Source organism: Mesocricetus auratus, unplaced genomic scaffold, assembly GCF_017639785.1.
Source record: "Mesocricetus auratus isolate SY011 unplaced genomic scaffold, BCM_Maur_2.0 Super-Scaffold_100007, whole genome shotgun sequence".
Classification (NCBI taxonomy): Eukaryota; Metazoa; Chordata; class Mammalia; order Rodentia; family Cricetidae; genus Mesocricetus; species Mesocricetus auratus.
Window position 1 is genome coordinate 96,883,571 of NW_024429191.1, and position 26,319 is coordinate 96,909,889.

At 58.4% G+C, this 26,319-nt stretch overlaps 1 protein-coding gene and 1 long non-coding RNA gene across 2 annotated transcripts; one reads left to right on the top strand and one right to left on the bottom strand.

Moving 5' to 3' along the window:
* Nucleotides 1-1,437: 1,437 nt before the first annotated feature.
* On the bottom strand, nucleotides 1,438-25,792 carry Cep131 (centrosomal protein 131). Its single transcript, XM_040750164.1, has 26 exons — nucleotides 25,653-25,792; nucleotides 23,339-23,526; nucleotides 20,850-20,944; nucleotides 15,791-15,905; nucleotides 15,425-15,546; nucleotides 14,330-14,443; nucleotides 13,695-13,841; nucleotides 11,895-12,012; nucleotides 11,311-11,427; nucleotides 11,015-11,174; nucleotides 10,508-10,602; nucleotides 9,864-10,046; nucleotides 9,338-9,514; nucleotides 8,389-8,514; nucleotides 8,081-8,206; nucleotides 7,782-7,898; nucleotides 6,066-6,168; nucleotides 5,294-5,495; nucleotides 4,470-4,577; nucleotides 4,252-4,369; nucleotides 4,018-4,092; nucleotides 3,356-3,498; nucleotides 2,989-3,166; nucleotides 2,747-2,910; nucleotides 2,098-2,158; nucleotides 1,438-2,019 (listed from the first exon to the last, which is right to left on the bottom strand). The coding sequence occupies exons 2-26, from the start codon at nucleotides 23,513-23,515 to the stop codon at nucleotides 1,945-1,947; spliced, it is 3,216 nt and encodes a 1,071-aa protein (XP_040606098.1). The 5' UTR covers nucleotides 23,516-23,526; nucleotides 25,653-25,792; the 3' UTR covers nucleotides 1,438-1,944.
* On the top strand, nucleotides 3,420-8,107 carry LOC121141591. The gene is made up of 2 exons (XR_005878570.1): nucleotides 3,420-3,555; nucleotides 3,904-8,107. It is a non-coding gene; the product is annotated as an uncharacterized LOC121141591 (long non-coding RNA).
* Nucleotides 25,793-26,319: the final 527 nt, after the last annotated feature.

Here is a 26,319-nt window from a genome sequence, read left to right on the forward strand (position 1 = left end):
GTGTGGAAGTCAGAGGACAACTCTGTGGAGTTGGTTCTCTTCTCCGCCTTTACATGGTGAGCTGGCAGGTTTATGCCAACTGGATGCAGGCTGGCGTCACTGGAGAGGAGGGAACCTCAACTGAGAAGAAGCCTCCACGAGATCATGCTGCAGGCAAGCCTGTGGGGCATCTTCTTAAGTAGGGATTGACGGGGGAGGGCCCAGCCCATTGCCGGCCGGCGCCACACCTGGGCTGATAGATTCCTGGGTTCTCTAAGAAAGCAGGTTGGGCCAGCAAGTCACGGTGAGCGAGTCACTAAGCAGCACCCCTCCATGGCACCTGCTTCAGCTCCTGCCTCCGGGTTCCTGCCCTGCTGGAGTTCCTGCCCTGACTTCTTTTTGGTGGGAGTCAAATGAACCACCCTCTCCTCCCCACACTGTTTTTGGTGGTGGTGTCTCATCACAGCAGTAGTCACGTGGGCTCCGGGGACTGAACTCAGGTTGACGTAGTAAGAATTTTTTTTTCGAGACAGGGTTTCTCTGTGGCTTTGGAGGCTGTCCTGGAACTCGCCCTTGCAGACCAGACTGGTCTTAAACTCACAGAGATCCGCCTGCCTCTGCCTCCCGAGTGTTGGGATTTAAGGCGTGCGCCACCACCGCCTGGCTTATGTAATAAGCCATCTTGCCAACCCAAACATAACCACGATCAAGTCAAAGTGAAGCCGCAGCCACTGGTCTAACCCTGAGGCTGACTGACCTCAGCTCCTCCTGTACTCAGGCTCTGGAGCACCTGTACCCTGAACTCACGTTTGCCTTCAGTTATGAGCACAGCGTCACCCCTGGTCCTGGGCTCCCCCTCCTGGTCTGCACCCCTGAACTATAAGCTGAGGATCCTGGAGCCCGCAACCTGAGCTACTGGGAGACAGGGGGACGATGCCACGCCGTATGCAATCTTGTAGCCAGCCTTCTCTGAGGAACCCAGGCATAGAGCAGGCTAAGGACACTCCGTCAGCAGGTGGCCCTTGGCAGAGGAGCCATGGACCAGTCAGGCCCTCACAGGCAGCAGCTTCTAGGAAGCGGCAGGGTGGACTGGTAGCCAGCTGTAGCTACACCGCAAAGGGTCTCCCAGAACACTGGCTCAGGGCCATGGCCTATCAGGGAAGATGCTGGTTCGGTGAGGCCTGCTCAGAAGACTCTGTCCACGCCAAGTGCTCCAGGGTTCTGCCTTCCGTGTATGGGCTACAGCCTTCGCCTCCATCTGTGTAGACAGGCCCCTAGGCTGGGAAGCATCGACAGTCCACCAAGCAAGGTAAAGGGTACAGAGAGGTTCTTGGGTTCGAATCCCAACACCCCCATGGTGGCTCACAACTGTCTGTGACTCCAGTTCAAGGGCGTCCCATGCCTTCTTCTGGCCTCCACAGGTATCAGGCACACAGACATACAAGGAGGCAAACCACACACATGTGTATACTTTTTAAATGGATAAATAAGCATTAAAAAGGAGGAGGAGGAGGAGGAGAAGCTGAGGTTTCTGGACTGGGCTAGAGACACAGTTCCTTGCAGGAGGTGAGTCCATTATTCTCCGGAGAGGCCAGGGTGGGAACAATTGGCCACCACCTGCTGGGGATTGCAGCTGAGAGCAGAGGGGCTGCAGGCCACTTCCCTGTCAGCTTGGACAGGTGGGAAGAGGGAGCAGCAAGAGTCAGAGCTCTCTGTGGTCTCCAGCTCCCTGTGCCCCAAACCCAACACAGCAGAGAAAGACAGGCAGGTGACACGAAACCTTTTTAAAAAACAACAAAGCTAACTTATTTTACTATAAAACACCGCAGGCATGCTGACAGTAATGTCCTGAGCGCTGGGGTTCCATGAGGGGGTGCCTGTCACACCAGCTGCTGTCCCGGGATGAGACACCAGCTGCAGGGCTGAGTATCTGCCTCAGGCTGGGTTTTTCACCCGAGGGTGATGTCATTTAGCATTCAGAGACGGCTGTCTGTGCTGCTCCAGCAGCTCCTCTAGGTGGTCCGCCCGTTTCACAGCAGCCTGCAACACATTTTGGTCAGGCCCCAGACGCCCCCCCCCACCCAGGCAGGACCCTCACAGACCCACAGAGGGACCCACCTCGTGTTGCTTCCGGAGACTGTTCACGGCCTCCTCCTTCCTCGCGAGAGCCATCTTCACCCTGCAGTGGAGTGCAGTGGGCTCCTGTGCAGCCCCCAACTTGGGCCCCAGGGCAGCCTGAGGGCAGCCTCCTACCCCCTGGTCTCCGCCCTGCTGACCCTGACCTGAGCAGCTGGCCCTAGGCCACCATCTCCATGAGAACCAGATGCTAAGCGGCTCTTGGAAGGGAGGGGGCTGGGCACGGTGCAGACCAAGATAGGTGAGAAGTCACTTGGTGACTTTGTCTTTTTCTGTCAGCCACACGGGCAGCAGCCTCCGCCTCAGGAAAGACTAAGATTCTGGGTGCTCAGTGTCGCCCTCCCCGAAGCTGGCCCCCTGCTGAACAACGCCCGCTCCAGTCAGGGCCCTGGCCCACCTCCTTGGAGAAACACACATGGGTCCTCCCCAGCCCTGATGGGACACTCAGTGCTCCACAACTAAGCAGCACCCAGGGGGAAAGGGCCAGCCTCCCTGAGCACCAAGCTGGGAGCCATGCGAGCTCCTGCCAGTGGGCAAAGTCTGCACCGTGTGGAAGACAGAGGAAGATGCGTGACACCACCCCCGGCGTCCCCCACGTTCCCGGCAGCGACCTCAAGTCCTGACCACCCACCTCCGATGCACCTCGTCCAGCTCCATCTGCTGGCGGGCCCGCAGCTCCGCAAGCTCCGCCTTCACCCTCTGGTTCTCCTCCTGGGAGGCTGCCAGTTGGTCTGCAAACTCCTGTCGGACCACCAGGGCCAGGCTGGCCCGCTCACCGCACATCTGTGTGTTCGCCTGGGCAGCAGGGGGAGGCTGTGAGCGGGCTACCAGGAAGGAGGGCTCCGGCGCGGAAAGGGCCCCGGGGACACTCACCGCCAGCACGTCCTGCAGTTCCTTCTCCTTCTGCCGCACCAGGGACTGCAGGCGCTCCTTCTCCCCCTCGGCCTCCCCCAGGCGCCCCTTCAGCTCCGCGCACCGCTCCTGGAGCTTCCGCTCCGACTGCTCCAGCTCCGAGAGCTCCAGTTCATACTTGTCCCGCACGCGCTTCACGCTGGCGGGCGGGGGCGGGAGGGGGCATGAAGACAGACCGCCCCTCCCACGCCCCCCCCACTCTGGGCCCTCCTGCGGGACGGGAGGAGGAAGGCAGGGGCAGCTCACCGCCCCTCCCACGCCCCCCCGCGCTCTGGGCCCTCCCCCATCCATCTGCCTGCGGGACGGGAGGAAGGCAGGGGCAGCTCACCGGCTCTCCGCCGCCCTCTCGCTCTCCTCCTTGGCCAGTGTCATGTCGGCCTCCAGTCGGTGGATGACCAACTCGATCTCCTGGTCTCGGCCTTTTCGGATCTCCTCCTTCAGCTCCCGTTCCCTGGTCAGCAGCCACGCTTCCTGTAGGACACACAGCAGTCAGAGTCTGCCACCAGGAGGACAAGAGGGTAGGAGAGGGTAGGTAGGGTAGCCTCGTGGGCTCCGGGGGACGGTCCCTGCTTTGAGCCATAGGGAGAAGCACAGGTCAGGGGTGAAGATCTGCCCAGGCCCCCAGAGGGCCTCTTGTGAGCACAGAGGCATGAGACGGCCTTGGTTAAGGAGGTCACCACTGTAACAGGCTGTCCCCAAGACAATCAACTACCACTGTCTGCTAGACAGGCCAAGTCTAGCAGACCTGCCCTGGGGCCTCAGGGTCTGGGTCTCGGCCGACTCTGAAGGGCACAGGCGGGAGACTCCTGGAGAGGATGCCCTCTCAGGTCTCCGGGACCTGCCCAACCCCATTTCCTCCTGCTCTAATTCTAACAGCGAACAGCAGGGCGCAGCTAGGGATGAACGACCAAACCCCAAAGCAGCGACAAGTGACACCCAGAAGCCAGCGCCCAGAGAGCCGGGACCGCAGCCCGCCCTGGCTGCTCCTACCTCCTTCTTGGCGCAGCTGGCCACCCACGCCTGCCTCTCGGCCTCCAGCTGATCCTTCAGGGCTTTCAGCTCCATCTGGGGTGGGGGGAGAGACACTGTGAGCAGCCCCAGGGCCACTCCAAGGCCCTGCCCGCCCTGCCCGCCCTGCTGAGGGGCCAGGCCAAAGACAGAAGACACCCCCTCCTCCACCGGAGGCTGGAGCAGCTGGCATTCTGAGGCGGTGGCCATGCCAACCTGGTGCCTCTGTTCTTGTTCCTCCCGGTTCTTCTCAAACTCGGCGCGCAGGGTTCGAGTCAGCGTCGCACTGCTCTCCTCCAGGTGCTGCCTCAGTTCCTCCAGCTCTGCCCGCTGCCTGCAGGCCAGCAAGAGCCGGGGAACAAGAGTCGGTCAGTGTGAGAGGGGCCGGGCAGGCCGGGGTCACCGTGAGGAGAGCAGCCCTCCCTCGGGAGCACCTGGTTGCCTGCTGGCCCAGCCGCTCCTTCTCTTCAGCCACCTCATTGAAGAGTCGCCGCCGCTGCTGCTCCAGGGCCCGGTGCTCCTGCTCCAGGTGCTGCTCAAACCTGCAGGGCAGCAAGGACGCATCCACCATGGCAGTGGCCACAGCACTCCCTGTCAGTCACCCCGCTGGCCAGGGTGGACACATGGGCTCCCGGGACCCTCTGCGGTTGGTGGGCTGCGGCCGGCCACCTTCAGCGGCAGCCCCCGAGAAGGCTGTGACACGGCCTCAGCTCGGCTGGGTTTGTGGCTCAGGGTGTCCTCACACTGGCCTCTCTCTGCTTTTAGGCCCCGTCTCAGGTGAGAGCTAGGCACCTGAGCAGGCTCCTGTCATGGCTGGCGGCCTTGTGCCTCCTGAGAGTGGGAGAGCATAGGTCAGCCAGGGGTGTTGACGAGGGCCAGTGGGTCACCTAGGAGACTCCAGCCTGGAGGGGCTGTGTGCTGGCCACTGGTGCCTAAGTAATCCCATGTCCCTTGGCCACCAGGTCCCAGGCTCTGGCAGCACAGCCTGGTCATGCCTTAAGAGTGCTGAACCCTAGCTAGAGCTGAGGGAATGAATAAGGCTGTGTCCTCTGCAGCAGAGCGGCCTACACAACTCTGTGTGCTCAGCTTAACGAGTCGGGTCATCTGAGTGTCCACACGGCGATGTCATGTGACCCCACAAGGGAATCTCACTGCCCTGGCCTGGCAGGTGGGCCGCGCACAAGTCCCACACAGCCGGCTACTGTTCCCGGGGGACCGGGGGGCTGCTCTAAGACCCCAGCCTCCAGTGCCCTCCTACCGCTGCTGGGCGCGGTCGCGCTCCTGCCTGCCCAGCGCCTCCTTCTCGCGCTCCAGCTGTTCCCGCAGCTCCTCTGCCTGGCGCAGGTGGCGCTGCGCGGCCTGCTCCTCACGCTGCTGCAGCTCGGCCTCGTGCAGGCCCCTGAGCCTCCTCACCTCTTGCTTGTGCTTGGCAATGAGTCTCTGGATCTCTGGCTCCAGACCTGCGGGGACAGGGGCTGCACCAGAGACAGGGCTGCGAGGCCCCTCCCATCCAGTCACTGCCCCAAAACACAGCAAAGCCGGATAAACTACGGAGAGACAAGAGGCCAGGACTGCACCCTAGAGCTCCGCCCCCAGGAGTGTCCTGGGGACGCCATCAGACCACAGTGGCTTTTCCAGCCTTTGGTTCACACGGCTACCCAGCCCCTCGGTGTGCCTCCCAGGGGCACAGTGCGCAGGATCCTGGAGGAGGAGGACTTATGATAAGGCGGTAAGACCACCTATGTCCACAGCTCCCTCACACACCGACTCTGTCAGCTTAAGGGGCCCTGGTACTTCTTTTCTATAGCTTTCTCTGGGGTCTGACCTACGTGCCAGTCACCTACGCTCCCCTCAGGCTTCTGTGAACTGACAGCCGGCAGCTGAAACGGCGTTTGCATCTACCGGCCTCAAGCAGCCTTCACCGGGGCATCACCCAGGAACATGCATGCTCCGTGCCACAGCATATGGGACTGAAGTCACCACTCTCTCTGCAGTGTCCCCAGCTACCGCCAGGGCGGGAAGGCCCCCACCTCTGACTGTGATCTCTTTGATCTTCTTCGTTTTCTCATTGATCCACTTCTCACGGCGGATTTTCTCAGTGGCGCTCATGAGTTCTTTGAGTTTCTTAATCTCCTGGGTAAAGAACACAGGAAGTCAGAATGCAGAGATGAGAGGGGCATCCCGAGTCCCCTGTCCCCTTGCTACCTCATGGGCCTGTACTCTGCCGAGCTCCTTCCTCTCCCCCAGGTGTGGGGACCACCCTACCACATGTATTCCAGGCCCAGGCACTAGGTAGGGTGGCTACAGCCATGGACTTGCAGAGGTCTCACCCCTGAGAGGGATGACACCCTCCACTGGAACTGAGGCCAAACTGAAGGGTGGAGAATGAAGGAGACGTAGGGAGGAAGGGGAGCCCTCCTCCCGGGAGCTGGCATGCCTTCCCTGCCGACGGACAACATCGACACGACCTCAACTGACTACAGGGACAGCGCATGTTTTCTTTTTTCTTTTTTTGGGGGGGGGCGGTTTCGAGACAGGGTTTCTCTGTATTGTTTTGGAGACTGTCCTGGAACTCGCGCTGTAGACCAGGCTGGCCTTAAACTCACAGAGATCCTCCTGCCTCTGCCTCCCGAGTGCTGGGATCAAAGGCGTGCGCCACCAACGCCCAGCGAGCGCATGTTTTCTTAAAGACACCACCAACAAAAATGTTAATGACAGTAAAGAAACTAAAGGTACAAATGGTTTATAACCTTGTCTGAACAATTCTCCCTAAATCTAAGCAATAGTCTTCATATATTCATCTTACAACCATACTTACAGAAAGAAAAGAATTTTTTTCCCCAATACAGGAATTTCTCTGTGTAGCCCTAGCTGTCCTACAACTCCCTCTGTAGACCAGGTTAGCATTAATGGTGTGCACCACCACTGCCCAGCCCAGAAAGAAATTCTTTAACCCTTAAGCCTTGCACATTACATGCTCTAACGATGCGAGTTAGACAGTTACGGGACCTTGCATACATCCACGGTGAAGAAAGCCCGGTTCTGCCTGGAGAAGCCACACTCACACCTAAGATCTACAAGGATGGGGGGGTCCCCTCGGGCTGTCAGAGATGGCCTGGAGCCCCTCACCCCCTTGGGTCTGGGCTCAAGTCTAGGTGGCTTCAGAGACGCCATGTCTATGCTCTGGGGAGAAGCATGGCCAGGTGGCTGAGTCAGACTTTTAATTGCTGGCCAGTCAGGTGGGAGCTGAGGTGCCTGGTACATCCAAGATGGACGGGTTCTGTTACTCAGGACTTTACTGGAGTGGGCCAGGCTTGGACTCCTGGGTCTGTGACCACTGTCCTGTGAGAAGGGCCAGGCAAGCTGTGCATGTATGCATGCTTACCTGGGATGTGGCAGCCCACACCTCAGGTACACTTCAAGAAAATGGAGAGGCACCAAAAAGGTTTTAAAAAAAAGCTGGGTGAGGTGGCGCACGCCTTTGATCCCAGAACCAGGGAGGCAGAGGCAGGCGGATCTCTGTGAGTTCAAGGCCAGCCTGGTCTACAAATCGAGGTCCAGGACACCAGGGCCTTTACACAGAGAAACCCTGTCTAAACAAACAAACAAACTCTCAAGAAGCAGGAAAGGGAACGAAGGAAAAGTACTGCGATCTTTTCACCAGTCCCCTGGACCTGCTAATCTCAGGCCACGATGCCGTGCGCCCCAGGAACTTGTTTGTAGGCAGTACCGTCCCGGGAGCTCACCAGTTCATGCTGCTCCTGCATCTGGGCCACGCGCTCCTGACACCGCTGGTCCCCATGCTTCAGCTCGGCCACCACGGCCTCGCACTTCTCAGTCAGAATCTTCTTGTCCTCGATCAGCTGTGATGGGGGTGGGGTGAGGCTCTGGTGTCCACCCCAAGGCACCTCTGCTAGGCCAGCCAGCTGGAGAACCACCCTGGGGCCTCGGCCACATGGGGCTGTAGCCAGCACTGCCCTGTGGAGGGACAATGACACCAAGACCAACTCCTGTCACCCCACACAGCCTCCCAGAGCTTTGTCACCTGGTCAATAAAGGACAAGTGCCGTTGGATGGTGGCCTCATAGTGCTCCTTCTGCTGCCGAAGCTGCCGGTTCAGCTCCTTCTCTGTCTCCTTGACGCGGCGGACGGTGAGGTCCCGCTGCTGCGCCTGCGGGGGGGGGTATGGACAGGAAGGTACTGGCATCGGGTCCCTACCAGAGACCAGGGGCTACGTGGGGGAGCAGATGAAGACGTAGCCTCGGGGATGGCAATGGCTCAGGCCTCTTCAGTAGGATGCTGGCAGGCCCCACCCCAGGGAGAGCCCCGGGTGGGGGTGGGGGGTGGTCTCACCAGAGCTCTCTGCAGTAGAACCATGGCCTGCTTCTTCTCCTCCACCTCCAGCTTGAGCCGCATCATGGATGTACTCCCCTCAGAACCCAGCTCCAGGGGCCTTGGGCCCGCTTCCAGCCCCAGGCTCTAAGGATACGACAAGCCTCAGGCAGGCCACCCAGCAGCTGCCACTTACCTGATACCCACCCTCCGTGGGAGTCACTAAGTGCCCCCTGCTCCACACTGCTGTGAGGGAACGACAGGCATCTGGTTGAGGGACGATGGGTGACAAGTCAACACATGGAGGCCGTATTTGTCATTCAGTGCAGAAGAAGGAGGGCTATGACCTTGACGTGCTAACACAGATCATCAGACATGTCCTATCCACTCGCTAACACAGATCATCAGACGTGACCTATCCACTCGCTAACACAGATCATCAGACGTGACCTATCCACTCGCTAACACAGATCATCAGACGTGATCTACCCTCTCACTAATACGGATCATCAGACGTGACCTATCCTCTCACTAACACAGATCATCAGACGTGACCTATCCACTCGCTAACACAGATCATCAGATATGACCTATCCACTCGCTAACACAGATCATCAGACATGACCTATCCACTCGCTAACACAGATCATCAGACATGTCCTATCCACTCGCTAACACAGATCATCAGACGTGACCTATCCACTCCTGACTTCCTGCCCCATGAAAACAAGACTTCTCTCCGCTCGTCATGGTCACTGTTGCTCACTCAGGAAAGACAGCCCAAGGAGACCAGAGCCAGGGATGTCAGCTCCGTTCACCTGGACAGGGTGACCCACCTAGACAGGAGCCTGGGGTGGGACACGGCAGCCCTGTCAGCCTTCAGGACTTGGGAGTGGGACTGCTTGCTGCATTGGGCCTTGCAAGTGGTCACTTCCCGCTGGGAGCTACCCGGGGCCTGGCGGCTGACTACCTCCCGCCGGGGTGCCGGCCGGTCCTGTCCTGACTTCTCCATCTCATCCAGGAAGCTCATGATACTCTGCAGTTTCGCCTCCGAGAGCAGAGTGCCGTCATCGGGTGGGCCCGGGGGTGCGCTCAGTTTCCCAAACTTCTCCAGGTTGTCGGCTGTCAGGGAGTTGGTGTCATCCTCCTGCAGGCGGCCCAGCATCGGAGGCTGTCAGGGAAGCCTGAGGACTTGGGGGTCACACAGGGGTGTGGAGCAGTGAGGTAGTAAGGCTGACTGGAAGAAGGGCCTCCTGCTGCTCAGACCTCTGAAGATATCACTGAAGCAAGGGAGCTTCGAACCCGCGTGGGTCACTCACTGTGTCTCAACCTCAAGGACCAGACGGGAAGGGAGACGGAACAGAGGTCAACAGGCCACATCTGGCCCTTGTTAGGGTCTTGATTAAAGCAGGAAAATGGTGGCACCAGCCTGCCCTGACTCCTGTGGAGGCCTCCTGACCTATGCTCATGGTTGTCAGAACCAAGTGCCCACTTGCCTCATCGGTCCAGGCATATCTGTCTTTGTGATAGGCCTTGGGGCGGGGCAGTGGCTCAGGCTCCTCCTCCAGTAGCCTCAGCGTGTCCAGCAGCTCATCCAGGGTTGCCCTGGCTTTGGCCTTGCCCCTGGTAGTACCCAACACTTCTGAGTCCTCTCTTGCTGCATCCTGGGAACGGATGTCCTATGGGAGGGACATCAGTAGGCTAGTGGTGACTAAGCCGCCCCACGCACGAGGTCCACCCACTGCTGCTGGGCAGGGGCCTTTGTGCCCATCCCCAACGGTCGGCCCGTCTACAGCTTGGCACGTATCTCAAGATACCGTCCTTGGGGGAGAAAGGCCCTGCTCAGTCTCACATTGAGCAGCCTTGTGGCCTTGCTGTCCCCTTCTTTCATGGAGAGGGACATAGGAGCCCCCCCCGAGAACATGAACTCCCAGCAGGATTCCAGAGCAGTTCCGATACCCCACCCCAGCGAGATCACCAGGCTGCTGTCTCAAATCACGACAGGAGCCCTGTGGGCATCCTTCCAGGACACAAGAGACCCCAAAGCTGAAGAGAGGGCAGAGAAATGACAGCTTAGGCCACCCAGGCATGGACATGCCCCGAAGTCAAAATCAGAGGGGGATGGGAGCCGTGTCCAGACCTGTGACTTGTCCTCTGGAGGCTGCTGGGGCTCTGGGAGTGGCTCAGGGGCAGGGGGGCAAGGGTCTCCAGGGCCTGTGGGGTAGACGCTGACACCTGAAAAACAGAACACGGGGTCATCCCTCCCAGGGCCTGAATGTGGAGGTTGCCCTGGGAAGGAGCCAGGTAGAAAGAAGCTCAAAGAGACACTGAGGGGCCCCCTGGCCTTGCAGGGGACAAAGCTATGGGGGACGAGTGCAGCTCCCTAATGCTGGGCCTTAGTTGTACAGGTCCTACTGGAAGGACCATCTGTCAAGGTCTGGACACCCTCAAGTCCAGCGCCACAAGCGACCCAGGCAGAAGCAGAGGTGGGGAGCGGTGACCTGGGGCCCAGAGCCTGACTGTGCAGGTGGAAGTCACCGAGCCTGGCCACAGCGTGAGGACTGGAGCCGGCAGAGCATGCGGCTTCTTCCCGCGGCTTCTTCCCGTCGTAAGCCTCCCAGAGTCAGACAGACTGAGGACCACTTACTAGCATTGTTGGCCTTGAGGGCCGGTTGGGCGACACTGCCTGGCACCAGGGGGGGCTCCTGCGTGGGTCGAGGCTGTCCTGGTGCTCTGGTCTCTGGTCTGTCCTTGGGGGGCCTGTGCTCAGCCTCGCCTGCCTTCTGGGCTCGTTTCTGCTGTAGTTCCTGACGGAGGAGCACCTCTGAGTGGCCGCCGAAAGCAGCGTGCCCCCTTACCCCTCTGCAGCCCAGCTGCCCTGAGGCCCGGTGCTCCCAGGGGTCTGTGTCACGCAGAATGGACGCTACCTGGGGTACCCGGTACCTGGATGGCTGCCTGCCTGGCCCGGCGAGCCTTCTCCTCCCGGGCTCTCTTCCTTGCTGCCTCCTCCTGCCGGTGCAGGTCCAGAAGGTTCCCACTACCCAGCCGTTGCCTCTGCCCCTGCCAGGGAAGCCAAAGCCATGAACTTTACAGAACCGAAAGATGATTGAGCCCTGGGACCAGCTGGCAGGCCTCCACAGGACCCTGAGAGTCATGGGAATCTGCAGAGTTCACTAGCAGAGAAGAGATGAGGTCCCTAGGACCCTGGACCTGCCACCTTGGCTCAAAAGAGAGCCAGCCCCACCCTGAGATGCAGAGAGGCATATCGGAAGGTGACAGATCTGCAGCATGCGGCCAGGAGCTTGCTCAGGGTGTCACCCTGGCACCGGCTGGTCTCCTGACACATGGACCCCAGCAATAGCTTCAAGAACCAAGCAAGGCCCACGGATGGGGTGTGCACCTCTGAGTAACCCCGGGTCTGACTCCATTTGGTTTGTCTCAACAGCTCCGCCGCGCACCGTGAGACCCCGAGGACTCCATGCCCAGCCCTCGGGTGAGCTTGGGTTGGCCCACACAATCACACTGACCTCTCGCTTGGACGCCAGCAGGTGCTCGAGGCTTGCGGCTCCTGCTCGGCGCCTCTGGGTCTGGCGGCGGTACCAGCGTTGGATGGTCACTGCGGCCTGGTTTACCTGGTGGATAAACCTGTCCAAAGAGCCAGATTCAGGACCGGAAGGGGTCCCCACATCCCTGGGCCCTGGAACAAGAACCTGTTAGTCAAGTGTCCAGATGGAAAGGGCTCTACACACGGCCCTTTCCCACCAGGTGTGATGTGGAAGGCCAGCCCTCTGGACTCCTTTAAAACCTAAACCCACCCTCCTGGGACGCCACCCAGGGGAACACAAGCGTCAGTCTATAGCAGGTTTGGATGGCTCTGTGCTTAATCGTCAGGAAGTGCAAACGGCCAATGACGACTGACCACAGTGTGAACAGTGATGCTTCCGGGCAACGCTCGGGAGCAAGAGTGAGCGCCAGTGAGCGTGCTAAGTTCACGAAACAAACAGGTCAGTGGCTGCTGAGGTCAGGACGGACGAGGACACACACAGGGTAGGTGTGGGCTGAGGGAACTGAGGGAAGCTGAAATAGTCTATTTTCAGTGTTATTTATTTTTTAAGATAGGGTCTCTCTATGCAGCCCAGGCTGGCCTTGAACTCACAGAAATCCTCCTCCTCTGCCTCCTGAGAGCTGGGATTAAAGGCTTGCGCCACCACACCCAGTCACTTATTTGTTTTTGAGAGAGTCTCATGTATTCCACTCTGGCCTCAAATTCACCACGTAGCTGAGGATAACCTTGAACTCCTGATTCTCCTACCTCTACCACCAAAACGCTGGGGATGCAAGCATGTACCACCACACACATTTTTAAAGCTAAACCCGGATGGGCTGGGGGGTAAAGCCCAGCGGTATAGCTCCTGCTGAGCATATGCAAGTCGCTGGGTCCCTTCCTAGTACTGTAAGAGAAAAAAAAAAAAAACTCAATAAAGCTGATTAGACAACCTGGTCAGCAACCCTGGGTCAGCAACCAGGGTTGACGGCAACCCTGACCAGAAGGGCTGTGAATTTGGATCCATTTACCGAGGACGACAGCAGAGGCCCAGGTACTTGCAGCTGCCTACCACGGGAGCCCTGGCTGGGGAATGAGGCCCATCCACAGAGGAACACCAAGACCGGGCTCTGGGAGCAGACGGCTCCTGCCTGGCCTCACCCCCCGGCTCGCCCTTCTTGGCGGTGTCTACACGCAGGACCCCTCCCTTACACTCAGCCTTGAGTCACAGGCCAGGCAGGTGGTCTGGGCGGAGCCTGGGAGGCTCCAGCGAGCTATTCACCCACTTCGGGGGCCTGGCAAGGTGCCACCATGGTAGCTACGGAACGCTGTGCCTGTGCCCACCCCTGCAGCTCCAGAGGGCACTGCCAAGGACAGCCCCACAGGCAGGTGGTTTTGTTCTCCTCAGTCTTTTATCTTCTTTCTGCTAAATGTGTTTTTAATTACCAGTTTTACTGAGGTATAATTACCACACTATAAAACCCTCCCATTTGTGGCGTACAATTCAGTGCTTTTTAAGGCAAATTTACGGGGCTGTGCATCCATCAGCACAATCCAATTCCAGAACATTCCCATCACCCTAAAAACAATCCCTGTGGCATCCTGGTTCCTGGCAAGCCCCGAACAACCACGGCCCCCTCCCCCCTATATACCCATTTTGTCTTTGCATTTTATACGTAAACCAACTATTAAGTGGAAACTCTTATCATTGGAGCCAGAGGTCCTGAGCCCTTTGCCCCCGCCACTCCCCACCCTCCCCCACCCCCGCCCCATAAGTAGTCACCTCTCAGCTTCCTCCTCAGTCACCTCCTTCCGCCTCAGCAGGCTGGTGGTGCCCCGGGTGGAGTGATTGCCACCAGAGAAGTTCTTCCGAGGCTTCCCAAAGTCACTGCCCTCGGTGCTCTCTCGAGCTGCGGCCTTGATGATATTGCTGACAGGACAAAAAGGACCCTAGCTCTGGGCAGGGTCCCTGAGCCACCCATGCCTCTAAGACTGGAGGAGACCTACAGGCCACGGTACAGTCGGCCCTTCGGCTCCACCTTGCTGGTCCCCAGAACTCCCGGCACCCTCGAGTCCGTTGACTGCCACCCGGGTAAAGGTGCTATACATTTGAAGACAGAAAGAAGTTCTCAGTATGGGAGACCAGAACCAGACGGCCTCAAGAACTCCTGATCCAAGGGTACGGGGCTTCTCTGCTGCTCGGTTACCCCCAACTGTGGGACCTTTTTGTTTCTGTATGTGGGTCAGGGCTCCACCCTGAGCAGAGACCTGAGCTTCCCAAAGGAGCGGCCAACATCACTGAGAGCCAAGAGCCCTGTCACGGGGCCAGCATCCTCGCAAGCTCACACTGCTCACCCCACCTGGGGCCCGCCCCCAGGCCACGTGCTTGCCCTGCGCATGCAAGCGGGTCTTACTTACTTGAGGGAGGGGGCTGTCTGGTTGGAGCTCTTGGGAGGTGACGCCTTCTTCAAGGAGGCGTAGTGGTTATGCACCATGGTGGTGACGCAGTTGCCCACAGCTCCTTTGTTGCTCCTGTCAGAGAGACAGGGAGGGAGTCAGTCTGGAGGACACAGTCAGGTGGTGTGTGGCACACGCTCACGTAAAAACCCTCAGTGCCAGCCGCGACAATGACCAAACACCGCCAGGACCCCATGGCCCGCATCCCAGTGGTCAAGCCTTTTCTGGGTTAGGAAAACCCTTTCTCAGGGCTGGGGAGATGGCTCAGTGGTTAAGAGCACTGCCTGCTCTTCTAGAAGACCTGGGTTCAATTCCCAGCACCCACATGGCAGTTCACAACTGTCTGTAACTCCTGTTTCGGGGATCCAACACCCTCACACACACATACATGTAGGCAAAACAGCAATGTACATAAAATACAAATGAATAAATTATATATATAAAGAAAAACCCTTTTTTGCACCAATAGGAGGTAGAAAGTGTCCCCTGGCCCCCCAGGTCAAGGGATGCGTGCTTGCTTTGGAGGTGGCCTATTCTTTCTCTAGTGGCTTCTCCTGTCTATCAGGGAGATGGCCGCACCAGGGCCCGCCATCTTGGATACTGCTCTCAGACACGCTTTGGTCTGTCATGTCCCCAGGAGTGGCAAACACAGTCTGGCGTAGGCAGTTTGGGGTCCCAAGGTAACAAAGTCCCACCTCCCCAAGTCTGACGAACCTTCCAAGTCAGGTATAGCCAGCCCTGAGGGAGCCTCCTAGACCTGAGATTTCCAGAAAGCACAGCTGGGCAACTCAGGCCTCTAGGAGGAAAGGCGCCCCAAGGGAGAGGGGCATCCCAGAAAGCCTGCTGGGCCTGAGCTCAGCTGCTACCCTTAAACGGTGGCCCAAGGTGCCGTCTGTGCACGATACCACTTTATAGCCGGCCCCCCCCCTCTGGCTGAGGGGAAGCCATTCATTCAGTCACTGCCTTCTCCATTCATTACAGCGGAGCTTGACCCAGCTACATAAAAGAGGAAAATGACAAGAGCTCCTGGACCCGGAGCGTCTGGTGGAGGGGTACCTGTTGTTAACGGTGAAGCTGGGTGCCAGGGCGCACTCCTTCCTCCGTGGGCCCAAGGCAGCGTCAAGGGTGCTGGCACTCTGGACACTGGCTGGCAGAGAGAAGCCCCTAGGCTGGTCATCCTGTGGATCACACAGACGCTTCTCAGCCTGAGACGCTGGGAGCACGGCCCAATGGCGGCAGCAGGCTCTTACACGCTACGAGGCAGCAGCTGTGCTCCCCGAGTGCCAGGACTGGAGCCCAGCAAGCTGAGGACACACCCTCCCTGCAGCTGTCGCCCTCTCCTTGCAGGAAGGATGTGGAAGGAGCCAGACGGTGGTCCTGGCAGGGATACCAGGACTCGTGGCTGCTGTACACCGCCCTTACCAGGACATTCCAGGAGGCTTCCTTCTCGCTGGACGCCTTGCTAGGACTGGCCACCCTCCTTCTCCCACCGGTGCCGCCTTCAAAGAGCATCAGGAAGTCGCTGGGCTCTGCTGGCCTGTGTCAAAGAGAAGTCAGTACACAAGGTCAACTGTTAGGGACGTCAGCAAGGAGGACCGGCCTGTGTCTTACGGGAGGGCACAGCTCCAGTCCAGGAGTCTGGTCTCAAGCCCAGTTTAAAAGAATGTTTCTTGCCAGGCGGTGGCGCACGCCTTTAATCCCAGCACTCGGGAGGCAGAGGCAGGCGGATCTCTGTGAGTTAGAGGCCAGCTTGGTCTACAGAGCGAGTTCCAGGACAGGCTCCAAAGCCACAGAGAAACCCTGTCTCGAAACCCACCCCCTAAAATAAAATAAAATAATGTTTCTTGGAAGCCGGAGAGTTGGCTCAGAGGCTAAGAGCACTTGCTGCTCTTGTATAGGACCCAGGTTTGTCCACACCTACACAGAGGCTCACAACCCTTTGTAACTCCGTTTCCAGAGAATCTGACACCGTCTTCTGGCCTCTGAGGGTGGCAGGTACAAAAGCGGTATACATATATGCATATGAGCAGGCATCCTATGCATAAAAAATGTTTCTTAGCCCTGACCTACATTCCTGCCTGGCAGAGATGCTGCCGGGGGACAAGGTCTGGAAGCCTGGGGGGGGGAGGTCTGGGAAGCCATATGGAGCCTAGGGAATCAAAAGCCTTAAGATATGTGGCTACCGGCTACTGCCGCTCCTGTCATCCCCCATAGGCAAAGGGTCACTCAGCAGTCAGCTCAAGAGAGTCAGAGGTGACAAAGAAGAACAACTAGACGGTGGGAGGGTGGCCAGGGACGTGCCACGCTCCAAGGTCTGAATCTGACGGAGGGAGAGCACCCAGTGCAACGCCCTGTGCGAGGCCGTGCGGATCTCCCGGCGAGCACAGGCTGGCGTCGGGGTGGCACGGTCCGGCAATGCCCAGGAGTGCAGCACCGGCATGCTATCACACAGTGAAGCTTAAAAGCATGGCACTCGGGGACTGACGGGACACCAGAGGCCACGTGGCGTCTGAGTCTAGTTACAAGAATGTCCGGGCTACAGGGACAGAATGCAGACTGGTGGCTGGTAGAAGCTGGAGGACATAGAGGGGACATAGAGGTCCAGGGCAGAGGCGGGGTCGTGAAAGCTCTAGACGGGGCCATGGTGCTGGCTGCGTGGGAAATAATGATCTGGCTCAGTAGGAGAGCGCTTGCCCAGTGCACATATGGCCCTGGGTTCCATCCCCAGCACCAACAAATAAGCACTCCTTTGAGGTGCCCTTGAAACGCCAGCTGTATGGCACAGGAATTACACCTCGACACACGGGCAAGCAAAAGCAGTTGGCATCCCCTGGCTCTGGGCTGCCATGTCCACGCTCCACAGGGAGCGGGGAGGGATGATGGTTAGCCAGGGCCCAGAAGGCTCCCCGGCTGCGGCCTGTCTCTCCTCAGCCCAGACATACCCCTGCCAAGACTGCCACACTGACAGACTCCACCCTGTCACGGGCTTCACGCGTCACCCCTGACAAAGTGCCAGGCACAGTGCTGCCCTCACCAGCCGCGTTTCCAGGCCACAGAGGAAGGTACCACAGAATCCATGTGGGGAGGGCTCATTCTGCATGAACACACAAAGCAGGGAGGTAACGGGAGGAACAACGTGTCCTGACTCACAAGCAAGTAGAAGAGACCAGACACAATGCAGAGCTGGAATCCAGCAAGGCCGCTGGGCCCATCAGAAGCACTGGGGGGGGGGGGGGGCAGGGACCCAGCATACTACAGCAGGGACCGACAACCATCACACAACAGTAGGGACAAGAAGGTCCTACCTAGATGATCTTAGCAAGAAATATGCAAGACTCTCACGGACACCGAGGTTGCTGGAAGCTGGCAGAGCTCATGAGCACTCACAAAGAAGTAAGGGTCAGAGGGCCCACAGGGCTGAGAACAAGCATGGCTCTTCTCTAAGTCATTGTTTCATGGGTATGGTGACTCGAGACAGAAAAGGGCCACCCGCAGTAAGACACAGGAGCGGGGGGGCACAGGACGCGAAGCGCTCCACGGGGACACGGCACTGCATGAAGGCACGGTGTCACGGTTAGGACACGAAATGCCCCTTATGCAATCAAGTGCCCAGCTTGTGGGGCCCTTAGGAAGTGGGGTCTGACTGGCACAAGCAGGTCCGTAGGCCCCGCCCTTACTGACACACTTCTACCAGCCAGACCCACGCCCCCCAACTTCCGAAAGTTCCATTTCTAGTTCAGAGTGCTCCTCCCCATTCCCTGTCTGCCACAGCACAAGAAGTTGCCACCACAAGCTGCCGCTGTCCGGTGATAGCCGTGCAAGGCGTACGGAGAACTGGTACGAAACTGGGAGGGGGCGCGGTTCGTTGCTATGATAAACGCAATCACGCTGGCCTTGGGAACCGGTCTGTGGGAGGGATTTGGAAGTTTGGGGCTGTAGGCAACAGAAGCCTTAGGATGCTGTGAGTGGAGCCAATGCTGACAGAAATATCGACAGTAAAGATAGCTCATGGGGCTTCGATTGGAAACAAGGATCTCATCTCAAGCTGAGGCTATCTGTGTTACACAGTAGCAACAAATCTGGCAACATTTTGCAAGAGTCCTGGAATTTTAGGTGGTCCCCCGCCCAGACACGGTTTCTCTGTGGCCTTGGAGGCTGTCCTGGAACCTAGCTCTTGTAGACCAGGCTGGTTTCGAACTCACAGAGATCTGCCTGCCTCTGCCTCCCGAGTGCTGGGTTTAAAGGCGTGCGCCATCACCGCTGGCAAGCAGAGGATTTTTAAGAACACACAGCTGGTGAGGAAGGAGCTTCAGCTGGGGGAAGGGTCACATGAAGCAGCTACAGTTAAAACACTCAACACTCTGCACCAGGCAACAGGAAAAGTTCCTTGAAGGCAGACTGCATTGTCAAAAGCTCCAGGATATGAAAACAGTTCAAAAGACGTTCGTGGGTCCGGAGAGACGGTTCAGTGGTTAAGAGCACTGACTGCAATTGCAGGGGACTCAGATTCAGTTCCCAGCACCCACAAGGCAGCTCACATCCAGCCCTAACTCTAGGTCTAAGGGATATGACATCCTATTCTGAACTCTGACCCCCCCACCCGGGGGAAGGGGAGAAGCCTGCAGACCCCAGGGATGCCCTGCTCCAAACGACCAGCTAGGGAAACATTCTTTGCACTTAACTGCTGAGGTCAGGTAAAGTGTCTTGAGTTGGCAGAACTTGGTGCTGACCACATGGTCAGCAGAGTGCCAGAGTTAACCAGGCTGTGTGCAGTGAGGTTATATGGGGCACTTGAGCAAGCTACGGATGGCAATGTCATGGTTGCAGTGTGGGCCCAGCTGAGTACACTGAGTCCCCAGTGCCAGACATGGCTGCAGTACTCACTGATGCCTGCTGGGCTGTGGGTTTGCACTGGTGTGACCGTTTCTGCTGTGCCCTGATTCCCATTGTGGAGCAGGAATCTCACTCTGTGCTCTGGTGTGTCTTTTATTATTATTACTACTATTATTATTACTTCACAGGAATTCACTGTTACAGACTACAGAGACGTTTAAAGTTGGACTGCAAACACTTTATATTATAGCATGGTCAGGAACCTGTGAGGATCAGGAGTCGGGGAGTGTGGCTTAAGTGATGTATTCGGGTACCATGCTGATGATGGGTGGAGTCGTGTTGGGGTTTGTTTTCACTGTGACAAAAACTACAGTCACCTGGGAAATGGGCCTTTGAGCGTGACTGCGTGAGACTATCTGTGGCTCATTAACGTGAGGTAGGGAGATATGCGCCCTCTTTCTTCCCAGTGTGGGTAGCGCCATTCCTCGACTGGAGTACACACAGGGATAGAGGGAGCAGAGAAGCGCGTGTCCCTTGCCCTCCTCCAACGGCAGACGTGACGTGACCGGCTGCTTCAGGCTCCCGCTGCCCTGGGTGGGACTGGACCCCTGAGTTATGAGCCAGAATGAACACTCTCTTCTTTAGATGGCTTTTGTCAGGGTATTTTATCAGAACCAAGGGAAGAAACTAAGCCAGACGTTCAATTGCTAACACAACCAGGCCTGCTCTCCACCAGCGGGAAGAGTGCAGGTATGTCTGCAAAGGGTTTCCTGGATGTCATTTAATAAGCATAACCGCACCACACACAGACACACACACACACTACATGCATCCATCCCATCACACACGCCACACACCTGTAACTCACACCACCCATACTACACAAACACACCACAAACTGTGAACGCCACGCATGAAGCATACTCCACAATCCACATGCCACGGCCCCCGTACACTCCCCACTTCTAACACTGCCGTGTGTGCCCACCCCATACCCCCAACAGGTCCTGACTTTCCAGCCACTTGCAGTTTGGCAGAGCGGACACCGAGAGAAAGAAAGTCACGCTGTCTCAGCAACAGCCCCAGCCTGTTCTTGGCCACACCCTGGGCCCCGAGGCTGCTGCCCGGTGGACACTGCGGTGCCGAGGCTATCTGCATCCACCCCGTCGGCGCAGAGCCTGTGAGTGTGTGACTGGGTCTCACTGGGGACAATTCGTGCAAGAGGGCCTCACTGGCCCCTCTCCGCTCAGCAGCGCTGGCCACCGCTGCCTCTTTGCTGGCCTCCCTAGCACTGTGGTTCCAAGACAGCTACGCGGGTTGAAGACAGGCATTGGGGTCCAAGGGAAGGCTCAGGAATGTCCCAATACTGATGTCTCCACTAACGGTGCGCTTTGACATCCGAAGGGCAGGAGAGGCTACAGCTGAAAGATGTGTGGACAGAGGCCCACAGGAGGCAGAGGGGCAGGGGGGACCTGGGTCTAATGCCCAGCAGATGTAGCAGGACAGAATGAACGCTCTTAGCTGCCCCTGACCTTCCCCAAACCCCACTGCCCAGCAGAGACCATGGCTGACAGAGCTGGAGGAAGGGCTGGGAAGGGGAAGAGGGGTAGGGGGAGGTGGCGGGTGACCCGGAGTCACGATAGGCTACCTGGGGGAGCCGGCCCATGACTGGTTGACCTGTGTAGTGCTGTTAGATCTTCGAAGATTGTTGATAGCCCGGGAGCCCCCAGGCCCTGCGGCCTCCTGTAGAAGGGAGGAAAAGAGCCCGGTTAGTGGAGAAGACGTTAGGCACGTGCCAGGTGGCTCAGCACCGGGCCAGGCCTTGAAGACATCACTGGGGAATGAAGGAGTGTTCTGGGTTCCAAACAAGCAGGGAGGCTCTGAAGGTGGCACACGGACAATTAAGGGGGTGGCCACAGGACAGGAGGGGTGGCAAGCAATGCCAGGCCTAGCCCTCGGTGGGTATGAGGGGCAGGGCCCCAGCCTCTGAGAGTCGAGGTGCATTGCACAAATTAGGGGGTCCTTCACCCCCTGCAGGAGCACAGGCCTGACTAGGAGCGGTTTGCTGCGGGTACCAATGCCACCAAAAGTGAGCCCAGTGTCCTCAAGGGGTGGAAGTGTTGCATCGCAGGGAGGGGAGAGAAGGCAAGCATTGCAGACCAGGGGTGGCTACGGTACCCTGGCAGCAGGCTTACTGCTCCCTTCTTCTGCCCTCTGCACATCTGACCTGCCCCCCACCCCACCCCACCCCACCCCACCCGGTTTCTCTGTGTCATAGCTCTGGCTGTCCTGGAACTCACTCTGTAGACCAGGCTGGCCTCGAACTCACAGAGATCCGCCTGCCTCTCTCTGCCTACAGAGTGCTGGAAGGCCTGACCTACTCTTAATAATCTGGGATTGCTGAAGATGTCAGCGCACAGCGCCAACACTGCCGTCGGTTGGTTCAGGGGTTAACCCTTTCCTTTTCCGTCTTCCGGACAGCAGTTTTACATTCTTCACACCGAGGGAAAGGGGTGAGGGCGGGTCTTGTGCTCACTGAAGGTTATCAGGGTGGAGGAGGCGTGTTCGTTAGATAAATAAGGCCATGGGCTAAAAACCTAAGATGCCATCTGTGTGAAGGGCGGAATGTCACCGGCCCAGGAGCAGGGCCCCTCCCGGAGACAAAGCTAGCTCACTCCATTGTCACACACGCGCTGTCTGCATCCTAATGGGATTTAAAGGCCCGCCCAGGGAAAATGCTCTCCAGAAACCCAGGACCAGCACTAGGAAGGTGAGGCCTGACCAGAGGAGGTCATTAAATACAGCAGCAGGGCTCTAGGGTCATCCCTAGAAACAAACAGCTTGGACCAATCCATAGTGAGAGGACGTGGCAGCTTTCTCCACACAACAACTGAGCCGTACAAGCTGTCACCGAAGGAAAGACTAACATGACAGGACCGCTCTCAGCAGGAGGCCTGGAAGAGATAGCTGTGGTCCAGGCAGCCAAGGCGGGAGCCCGGCCCTGCCGCACGCAACTATGCAGCACCGTCTCCATGCAGCAGCAGATCTTCGATCCGCACGTATGGCCCTGGCTGGCCACCGTACTTGGGGCTTTAGGGCAATGGGGGGAGACAGCAGTAATTCAAGAGCAAAGCTGAGGTCACAGAGGGCAGCAGGGCCGGGCGTCACGACAGCCTGAGCTGCCATCCGTCCCTCTGCTGAGGCAGCCTAGTGACTGGCTTGACACCTTGCTTCACTGCAGGGACTCGACTCAAAACGAACGTACTTTATTGGACGTTATCTGGCCATCCCTGTGCCAGAATTCAGCCTGGGTAGGTAGGCCTACCCCACCCGACACACCCCTCCCTCAGGAAGGAGGGGGAGGCGAGCCTTTCACCTAGAAAGGAAGCTCAGCCCCGTCAACCAGCCCCTTCACCCTCAGCAAGGAGCTGCTTCTCGGGTGAGGGCACAGACCGGAGGCAGCATCCAGGTCACGCCCAGGCTCCTCCCTGTTCTAGAAGTTCAGGCCAGTTTTGGGCACAGTCCTAGTCCCCAAAGCACTTGACGCCTCTCCCGGCCTAGCAGACCGTAGCTCTGGCCGGCAAGGGTCCAGCCTGGCCTCGAATGGTCACCTCATGCGTTTCTGAGTGACGCCCCAACCCACGCCCCACAGAAGCACGCCGGGGAAGGAAGGGCAGCTCTCCCCAAAGACCCAACCTCTCTGCCCGTCTGCCACCCACCCAGTTTCTACAAGGCTGGTCCACCCACCGGAAGAACCTAAAGAAACCTAAAGGTGCCAGGCATTGGTGGCGCACGCCTTTAATCCCAGCACTTGGGAGGCAGAGGCAGGCGGATCTCTGTGAGTCCGAGGCCAGCCTGGTCTAAAGAGCTAGTTCCAGAACAGCCTCCAAAGCCACAGAGAAACCCTGTCTCGAAAAACCAAAAAAAAAAAAAAAAAAAAAAAAGAAACCTAAAGGCAAGAGAGGGAGGGCCTGATGTCAGAAGAACGTGGGTTTGCCCCAGGGTAGCTCGCTAGGTTTTGTGAGGCACAGTCCCCCCTGCCCACAGGGTGACTAGGGTCTGAGACAGATGCTCCTGTGAGAAAGTACACCCAGAGACCAGACGCCACGCCCAAAGGGCCCCAGCCCCCACACTCACCAATGCCTTCTTTCTCGGCTCACCGCCCGCGGTCACAGACATGGAGCGGACGATGGATTTGGTGGCAGAGGCGCTGCCGGGGCGCTGGGACATGGGTGGAGGGAGGCCAACCAGACTCAAGTCCATGCCTTCTGGACTGCTTTCGGGAGTCGCACTGATGACCCGTGAACCTTTCATGGTGGACCAGGCTGGCCCCGAGAGAGAAATGAGAGGTACCATCAGACACCACGGCAGAGGCTAGGGATGTGGCTCTGCCGCAACCGCCAGCGTGGCGTACAGCCAGGGACGGTGGTGAGTACGTGTAACCCCCGGCGCTCGGGAGGGAGGCAGGAGGACCAGACATTGAGGACCATCCTCGGATAGACAGTGAATTCAATTCGAAGCTAACCTGGGCTACAGGAGACGACTGGGACGGAGCTTAGAGGGGTGACCTGGTACCCACAAGCGCTTGCTGCCCTTCTAGAGGCACGGAACTTGATTCCCAGTTCCCATATCGTTGGTTCACAACTGCTTCCCCGTCCCCCAAGACAGGGTTTCTCTGTGTAGCCTTGGCTGTCCTAGAACTCATTCTATAGACCAGACTGGCCTGGAACTCACAGAGATCCGCCTGCCTCTGCCTCCCGAGTGCTGGGATTAAAGGCATGCGCCACCACCGCCCGGCACATTTTTTTTTAAAGAGACAAAAAAAGAAGAGACAAGACACCATGGAGGGATCTTAGCCCTTGCAACTGCCACCTAACTCTGGGAGCCACAATTAGGGGTGGGAGCTCAGTCAGGAGCATGAGAAGACACAAGGCTCTGATTGTCGAGAAGTGAGCAGCTGAGGCGTGGCCTTGTGGGCACAGGCCAGCACTCCCAGAGGGTGAGCCTGGCTAGCCACCAACCCAGGTCCTACTCCCTGGTCAAGGTACTCTATCTGTTTTGGAAACTCTCCACATTTTAAAAAAAAGTGCATCGTTGGCCGGGCGTTGGTGGCGAACGCCTTTAATCCCAGCACTCGGGAGGCAGAGGCAGGCGGATCTCTGAGAGTTGGAGACCAGCCTGGTCTACAGAGCGAGTTCCAGGACAGCCTCCAAAACAATACAGAGAAACCCTGTCTTGAAAAACAAAACAAAACGAAAAGAAAAGTGCAGCTTTCTGGGCTATCCTGAGGCTAAAATGTGACTCTGAGGTTAGACCCTGGCGATCCCTCAACAGCTTTCAGCGACCCCGGCAGGATGCGGAATCATAAAAGTTCCTGCATCGCCACAGAACAGAGCTCATGTGGCCACTCTCTGGTCCAGCCATTGAGTCCCCGGGTTGCACACGCACTACTTGGCCAGGGCTCAACCTCACTGAATCCTTCCCAACTGCTCTCCGCTCATGTCAGGCCCTGGGGGAAACGCCTTCTTAAAACAGAATAAATCTGAGCACCGGGCACGTCCAGCTCCGACCCTGTCCTCTGCAATCACTCCACCTTGCACCAGCCAAGCCTCCCTTCCTGCTGTTCCCCGAGCGCAGGCAGCGCATCCCTGCACGCCCCTGCATCTGCAATCCCCCTGCCTCCACACGGTCCATCAGGACGATGACGGGGGGGGGGGCGGGGCGGGGGGGCTGCAGTCTCAGCCGCTGGCACGTGGAAGGCGCTAAAGTGTTGAGTACTGAGGAGAGATGGGCAGGGGGCAAACGCTAAGCGGTTACAATCCCCTTGCTGAGTCCAAGGAGCCACGCGCGTCCAAAGTGATGCTGCCTGGGTCCCGACACCCGGGTGTGTGTGTATGTGTGTGGGGGGGGGCAGTGTCCCTACTCTGAGGCTGCTCTGCCATCCGTCGGGCCAGGTAGGTAGGTCCTCACTTACACATATCTCACTATGTGGATGAAACCTAACACCTTCCCCTTCTTGGCACTGGCCACAACCCGGGTGGACCCTGGCTGGCTCCGGAGCTGGTGGACATGGCTTTCCCTGCCCCACGTGTACTCAGTGAGGTAAACATAGTCTCTCCATGGAAACCTCCAAGCCAGAAAAAGGGAGGAGGCTGGGGAGGCCAAGCTCACCCTGGACAAAACCGTGCCACGAGCTCGCAGGACCGGGAGGGGCAGGAGCCTGCTCCTAGGCCCTAGGTGGGGAAAGGGGGCAGCTGACTCGGAGAGGCAGGGCCCTGGAGCAGTGAGTGCTCCACCGCGGGCGACCCGCATCTCCCAGGCCTCTCGGGATTTCAGGCAGGGGTTCCGGGCCGCCCGAATGGACCCCACGCTGATCTCCCGGGGCGAGGGGTACCGGGCACAGGCCATCCTCGCTGCAGGGCCCGATCCCTCACCGCGCGATGCCCCTCACCTGCGCGGGCCCGGCCTGGGGCTCAGGGCCCGTGGGCTCGGCCTGGCGGGCTCGACTGCAGAGCCACCCGGGGCCCCACGGGGCTGGCCTCGGCCTTGGGTGACAATAAAGAGCCGTCCGCAGGGGCGAGCGGCGGCGGCTAGCAACCAGCCTGGCGCCTCCTCCGCTGTCCGTCACGCCGGCCCGCCTTTGCAACGCGCGCCGCTCAGGGATTGGCTCTCCGGACGCCCTCCGGTCGTCGGGCAGCTCATTGGGCCGCGAGGCTGTCCTGTAAGTTCCGGCGTGGGAGGAGCAGCCGCAAGCAAGGTGGAGTGGAGGCTGGCGGGGGCGGGCCTTCAGGAGGCGGAGCCTGCGAAGGGGCGGGGCTGCAGGAGGAAGGGGGAGCCTGCGGGCCTCTGCGCCTTCTGCGGCAGGGCTTCTGGTCCGCACACCCCGGGTTCCCCGCCCAGGCCTGATAGGACCTCGAGGTGATGTCTGTGCCGCCTCTCCCCGTTCTTTCCTGACTGCGTTAAAGAAGCTTGTGGAGTCTCCGGATGACTCCACTCGCTGTTAGGTGCACAGTTGTGGGTTCCTCTCCCTTGGCCCAAAGCGCTCGGGACACCGAATCTGAGTTACATAACAGCTTTATAAACTCAGATGCTTAAAAAAAATTATCCGCATATATTAA